Below are 7,140 nucleotides of genomic sequence, written 5' to 3'. Positions count from 1 at the left end.
TATATATATAAACACATTATTCGGCCCAACTATTATACCCCCACTGTGGGGACTGCAATTCTTTCTCTTTCTCTTTCTCTCCTTCTTCCTCTTTCTCTTTCTTTCTCTCTTCATATGAATATACCTCTGGAAGATCCGAAAAGGAATCTTCGTAAAAGGGACCAAACTCCTTATCTGCAGTCTCCTTATGATGTAGTAAGTGAAGACTAATGGCCTGCGCTAAATCAAAATCTTTCATTTGATGTTTTCGAATACTATCCAGTGCCTTTAATCGTTTCTCTCGATCACTATAAATATCGGAGATATCACTTTCCTCTGCTAAACGAATGGAGCCCCGAAGAATATTCCTCTCCTCTCCTCTGCCCATTTCTCGCATAATAGAGGGATCGGAATAAGATCTCCACATCTCACTCTCATACAAATTAAAAGAGTCATTCGTCTCAACTTCCGTAGGAATTTGACGCTTTTTACATCTACAGCAAATGAATACAGAGAAAATAATAAAAATGAGAACTAAAGCGACTGCCACACAAGCAGCGATAATGATCCACATATTGCTCTCTTCTATTTCCTCAAAGTCACTTGAATTAAAAGATAATGAAATCGATGTACTCATTGTTGGAATATCATCATTTAATTCTACTGTTTGTGTTAACGTTTGCGTACTTCCATTATTATTATATTCCAATGACTCTGTTAACGTTTGCGTACTTCCATTATTATTATATTCCAATGATTCTGTTAACGTTGGGGTATCCTCCTCTTCCTTATATTCCAATGATTCTGTTAACGTTGGGGTATCCTCCTCTTCCTTATATTCCAATGATTCTGTTAACGTCGGTGTACGATTGGCCCCTCCAGGCTTTGCAAGAGCCGCAATGAACAGCGATAATATTAATAATAACAGTGGAGTTATTTTGCTGCATTTCATACAACTGTGGTGTGGAAACATTATGTGCCTGGTGTATTCTCTGTTTAACATTCACCTAAAATCACCACTGCGTACATGTCTGCATGCAAGTATATAAATAGGGAATAGATAGAGATAGTTAGAAAAAAAGAAAAAAGAAAAGAAAAGGAGAAAGAAGAAGTGAATCATATGAACGGAAGAGTAGTAAGCAGTTTATATATATATAGAAAGACTTGCATATTATATCCATAAATAAGAAAGGAGTAAAAAAAGAAATAGTGATGATGAGGTTTATTAAAAAGTTTAATAAGTATTAGAGTTAGACCACAGACGTTATGAATGGTCTATTTTTTTTTTTTTATCCCCTCCACTCATGTAATTGTACACATGCACTCATACACATAAAGAGAAAGAAAAGAGTTAATAAACAAATAAATAAATAAATAAATAACTTTTGAAGATTCGATTACTCCGACAAACGCATACAATAGTCCACTGCCCTATAGTTACCCGAAACCTCCCGCAGCATACACTGGGGAAAGTTTGTACCCCAAAACTCCAATGCCTTCTCCCACCCAAAGAGAGAACAGTACAGTGAACAGTGATCAGATCTAACTAAACCTGATAATGATGATGATAATGATGATCTCTTCTGGTGATTAAAAAGATGTTCTGTTACGATAAGGGCAGCTTTCCACTGTCCACCAGCCATCGCACATGATTGATATACAAATTTTAGTGTTCCCGGTGATATTGTATGGATTCCACATAATGTACATTGAAGCTCCAACAACTCCAATGAGGTTTGCCAAATGAGATTCATATTTACAGTACTTGAATGTATCTTTTCTTTCCCAATTACTCCAACTCCTACTCTCTTGGAATTGTGGGAAATAGATTCAGAGAGAACTATTCTTCTCTCTTTACGTATTTATTCTGCACGACGACGATACTCGGCAACTCGGCAAACTAACTTCTGCAGTTCATGAAACATAACGACATCTGGAGGAGGAGAAGAAGAAGAAGAGGAATGATGAGGATTAAATGTATTGGACTTTTTCTCATAAACAGGAGATGTTCCCAATAACACATCTTGCGAGTTTCATTCCTACTCGTGTACGCTGTTCCACATTTAATAAATCATCTTTTCCAGAAGAGAAACGCGGAAGGAGTCGATCCATTTGATTAGGAAGAAGCATATGCGTAGGAATGCGTCCCATACAAATCTCCAAAACACGTTCTACCAATTGAAAACACATCTTTTCTCGTAAACTCCCAGAGACGATTGGCGATTCGGAAAGAAGATTTAGTAAAGTCTCATACATAATGGAATAAATAATAACTTCCATTTCTTTATTGGACAGTTGCAAGTGTGAAGTTATTTTGGGGTTTTGAAGGGATTCTCCGGATAGGCGAGTCGTATTTGATACGATATGCTGAAAGTAATGTAAAGAAAGAATCCATAAATTATTTTGAGGAACACAACGTCTTAACATTTTAAGAGCTCCACAGTGAACAGAAGCAGGTAAAGTGTGAAGTGGGTCTATCATACTATTATTACTATTATTAGTAGTATTATTAGTATTATTATCAATACTAGTATTATCTGAAATAACACTAGCACGTTGTTGTTCGACAAGTAGCAATAATGACAAAGCCCGACTCCAGTTTAAAGTGTTCTGTATATAATGATAAAGTACAGTATCCTCCACTTTGAGTTTATTTCGATCAGGTTCCTTCTCATTTAATAATAAGAACTCTAGTGGAACAAATTCAAGCATTCCGGATGAGGGTGATAACTCAGATGTACGTAGTATCTTTTCCAAAAGTTCCTTCATTCGTTGATATTCCCCTTGTGCGTGCAGAATCTCTATAATATGGTTAAACATAAGTGCCTTACTCGATGTAGAACTAATACATTTTTCATTTCCACTCATTACATCTCTGTTATCCAGGATTTGAGATAAACTAAGTAAACCAAGTGCCTTATACCACGGAATGGAAGAGTTTCGAAGTAATAGAGATAACATGTGTATTGTTGGACGGCGTTCATCCTGCCGTAAAGATTGCTGGATATTCCCTTTCCTTGAGAAACACGTGTAATTCTCCGAAAGGACCTGTAAACAAAACTGCCAATGTGCCTTAGATATAGACTTCCCACTTCCTATTAAGGATTCCATAAGGGGAGGAACTTTAGAGATCACACACTCCACTTCGGCATCATTAAGCCGTAATGAACCTGTTGGACGTCCACTAATCTTTTGTAATATGTGTAATACAATTTGAACGTTATCGGTATTAGTAGTGTGTAGAATACCCAATCGACAACGTCCAATTTCCTTTCGGCTAATCTTTTTATGTGTGAGTCCTTCTTCAAATAGAGCAATTGCCTCTATCCATTTTTTATGATGAATGAGTCCACGAATAAGTTTAAAAATATCCAATTGATCTGCAACTCTGGCACGGCGAAGAATTGAAATTCGATCTTGCTCTGATGGAAGTGCTTGAACTGCTGAAAGAAAATTTCCATCCCAACGAAATAAAGATCCATTTATATTTTTTTTATGTGCTTCATCAAACATTTTAACAGCAAGTTTAGGCTTCTGGCAAACTCGACTTACTACATCAAGTGCCATAGAGAACATTGTACCCCATTCAGTTGCCTTTTTCTGAGAAGCTTCAACTGTTGTTGTTGATAGAGGTTCTAAAGATTTAGAATCTTCAAAGTTTACAGATAATAAGGCATCACGTGAGCGAGTCGCCTCTAGGAGTTTGAGATTGAGTTCAAAAATATTAATCACTGCTGTCCAGCATCCCACTTCTCCCAAACGTTGTACCAAATGTCCAGTACATATATGACTTGGTGTCTCTCGCTGATAGAGCATATGACGATAAAATTGTAAAGATTCCTTCCATTGGCCAGCTTGCAAAAGAGAAGTAAGGGCTATGTGACGCATCCATCTAAGTCCACCTTGGTTTGATTTTTTTCTCCTATACTCCTTTTCAGATTCTATTTGGGATCCATATACATTATCATGATTTGTTTTATCTCTGGTTGCTATCTCGTAAAGACGTAGGACATCAACCCAAGAGTTTGTACAATAAGAAAGATTTCGCATTAAATGTGCTTTCGATGCAGAAGAAATATTTGTAGGAAACACCTTATTATCAGTTCTAATATTTCCTGAAAAGGTCCGCTCAATATATAACTGTCTCCAGCGAGTCAATAATTTCAAAGAGATCCACCATTGTTCTACTGGGAAACGACAGTGATTTAAGAGATACACTAAACTCTCCTCCTCCATACTTATGGATGGAACCTCATTTTTCTTTGGAGTAGATAAGGACTGTAAAGAATTTTTTTCGCCTGATTTACTTACTTCACTAATAGATGATGATGATGATGATGACGACGAGCAGAGTTTAGATAAATCTGCTAAAAGCAACGCATGAGACCAACCATCAGAAATTTCATGTGAAGAATTATCATTACCACTGTACCGATTTAATGATATAGGTTGTGAAGTAAGTGGTGTTCGTTGTTTAATGTACTTTTGATTTGGAGGGAACATACGATGAAGCGTCTTGCGAAGACCCTCCGCGCTCACTGCGCCACCCCCCAGCCGCAGTTGCTCATACAAGAAAAACGGGATATGAGGACTCGTTTTTACTGATTATGATTATTATTATTATTACTATATTTTTTTTTTTCTATTCCTCCTGTTGATTATATAAAGAATATTTTCACCCATTATTATTATTATTAGAATAGACAGTAAAAATGAGAAGAAGAAATCAATAGGATACACATATATTACTGGAAGGTCAGGAAGAGTGGGGAGGTGAGGGAGGGGTAATAAACCCACCCACCCTACAAGAACAACAAGAATATATTAACACATCAAAAATGTGTTTATTTATTTTTTTTTCTGAAAGAGAAGAAAAAGTTTGACGAGAGTGGGGTTTGAACCCACGCCCTCGGAAGGATTGGAACCTTAATCCAACGTCTTAGACCACTCGACCATCTCGCCACGGACTCGCCCCACCAATCCTGATGGAAGTAGAGGATGAAACACAAACATCTGTAATCGATGGAAAAAAATAAAATAAAAAAAAAAAGAACCACAGATATTCCTTCTCCTCCACACATATACAAGAGGAATACACTGTTGTTTTTTCTTTACATTTCATTCACCTTGTTTTTTCTCACAGACCCTCCATCACACACCCCTGTTCCCTCAAATGGGATTACGGAGGGAACATTTTAAGAAGATATATATATACACACACACAAAAAGAAATATGGAGAAAAAAAAAGGAAAAAACGAAACGCTGCTGCTGCTTCTTAAACTCCAATATATGGAAGTTGAACAACAAAAAAAAAATATCAAAAGTTAAAAAATTTTAAGTTAAAATGACGCTATCAACGTTTTCAAAAAAAAGAAAGGAGTAAAAAAAAAAAAAAAACCGTTTTGTGGCACCTATACCGAAGAAATCAAAAAAAAAAGAACAACCAAAATGCATACATACCATCTTTTCAGGAAATTTACTCCCGTATATCTGATGAAATTCAAGGGACTAGAAGTCAAAATAAAAACCTTCAAAATTAAAAAAAAAGGAATATTTTTCTTGTTATTCATCCATGCATCGACCCCCTATAAAACAACCCCCCAAAAAGAAAACATAATTCAGGGATCATATATATATATATTTCTTTTAAAAGGTATATTATTGCTAAATCTGTCTCATTTTCATTAACTCGTCAGAGATAAGAAAAAAGGCACCAGTCTTTGCTTTAAGTTCATCAATAGTAACACCCTCCGCTATTTCTTTTAGTAATAGTTGACGAGCATTACCACCTTTGCAAACCACATCAAAAACAGCCAAATCCGTTATAATAGTCTGAACAACACCTTTACCTGTTAATGGCATATTACAGTGCTCCACAATACGTGGTGTTCCATCTTCGTTTACGTGCTCTGTAAGGGCAATAATTCGTCCACCACTGGATACGACACCCATAGCTCCAGCAAGTTCATTCAGTTTTCCAGCGGCATACCAACTTGCGATATCACCGGTGGATGAGACTTGAAAAGCACCCAGCATAGTTGCATCCACGTGTCCACCCCGAAGCATTGATAATGACACAACACTATCAAAGAGAGAAGCACCCGGATCTGGAATTACAACAGCTTCTCCACCGGCATTTACAAAATCCGGATCGGAAACTTTTTTATTCTTAGGAAGAGTTTCACTCCATATCATTCCTGATTCTGAAAGAGCAAAAACCTTAACATTTTCAGGCAAGAAACGTTTTACCAGGGAAGGTGTGCCCACTCCGAGTTTCACACACATATCATTACCCAGCTCAAGGACCGCACGTCGCGCAATGCGTTCCTGCTTCTTTTCAATATTAGATGACGCACTCGCTTCATCATCGTGAATTGAACTTGGGTTCGAGTGCTTTTCTGCTTTTTCAGATAGCACGATGCGATCCACATAGAGAAAAGGAACATGAACCTCACTCGCATCCAGTTTTCCAACCTCCACAATTTCCTCCACCTCAGCAATACAGGTCTTTGCACATGTTGCCATTATAGCATTCATATTTTGTGTTGTACCGCGGAAAAGAAGATTTCCCCTCGTGTCGGCTTTCCATGCCTTGATAAGAGAGAAATCTGCCTCAATAGCGTGCTCCAAAACACACCAGCGCCCAGATACTTCACGAGTTTCTCGGGGTTCAGAACGCTCAATCACACGTCCAGAACCATCTGGGGCAAAGAGCACCGGAATATTTCCATCTGCCAAATCTGTCCCAAACCCTGTTGGTGTGTAGAATGCGGGAATACCGGAACCCCCACAACGGAGTCGTTCCACCAATGTTCCCATCGGCGACAACTCCAGTCGTAATTTTCCCTGTGTGAGTTGCTTGGCGAGAAAGCTGTCTAGTCCAATGTACGATGTTGTTAAGGTTTTCACCTGACCATCGCGTAATAGTGGGCCTAGACCAATAGAATCCTCCCCACCGGTAGCGGTAGAGATGATATGAAGATTTTTTCTGCCTTCCTTGCGTAGTCGGCTCAGCAACTTGAATGGGACACCGCAGAGCCCAAAGCCGCCAACAGCAACAGAGGCGCCATCACCAATATCTCTAAGCGCATCGACAGAAGACATAATCTTCGCCTTTTTACAAATGAAAGACCGGCGTAACATTTCGATACCGTGTTGTG

The 7,140-nt window shown here is 38.1% G+C and overlaps 4 protein-coding genes across 4 annotated transcripts; all 4 read right to left on the bottom strand.

Annotated features, from left to right (window-relative positions):
* Positions 1–16: 16 nt before the first annotated feature.
* Positions 17–952, bottom strand: TM35_000441700 (uncharacterized protein; the record flags this gene model as incomplete). The annotated part of the gene is made up of 1 exon (XM_029030179.1): positions 17–952. The coding sequence occupies one exon, from the start codon at positions 950–952 to the stop codon at positions 17–19; it is 936 nt and encodes a 311-aa protein (XP_028878580.1).
* A 424-nt stretch (positions 953–1,376) lies between these two features.
* Positions 1,377–1,733, bottom strand: TM35_000441690 (uncharacterized protein; the record flags this gene model as incomplete). Its single annotated transcript, XM_029030178.1, has 1 exon — positions 1,377–1,733. The coding sequence occupies one exon, from the start codon at positions 1,731–1,733 to the stop codon at positions 1,377–1,379; it is 357 nt and encodes a 118-aa protein (XP_028878579.1).
* A 238-nt stretch (positions 1,734–1,971) lies between these two features.
* On the bottom strand, positions 1,972–4,482 carry TM35_000441680 (uncharacterized protein; the record flags this gene model as incomplete). The annotated part of the gene is made up of 1 exon (XM_029030177.1): positions 1,972–4,482. One exon carries the CDS (start codon positions 4,480–4,482, stop codon positions 1,972–1,974), a length of 2,511 nt encoding a protein of 836 aa, XP_028878578.1.
* Positions 4,483–5,644: 1,162 nt separating this feature from the next.
* On the bottom strand, positions 5,645–7,138 carry TM35_000441670 (succinyl-coa:3-ketoacid-coenzyme a transferase-like protein; the record flags this gene model as incomplete). Its single annotated transcript, XM_029030176.1, has 1 exon — positions 5,645–7,138. A coding segment is annotated over one exon (1,494 nt), but the record flags the coding sequence as incomplete, so codon positions are not given.
* Between the last annotated feature and the right edge of the window lie 2 nt (positions 7,139–7,140).

This window comes from Trypanosoma theileri, assembly GCF_002087225.1.
Source record: "Trypanosoma theileri isolate Edinburgh chromosome Unknown TM35_Tth_44_V1, whole genome shotgun sequence".
In the NCBI taxonomy this organism is placed as follows: domain Eukaryota; phylum Euglenozoa; class Kinetoplastea; order Trypanosomatida; family Trypanosomatidae; genus Trypanosoma; species Trypanosoma theileri.
This window is presented reverse-complemented; position numbering and strand designations above follow the sequence as displayed.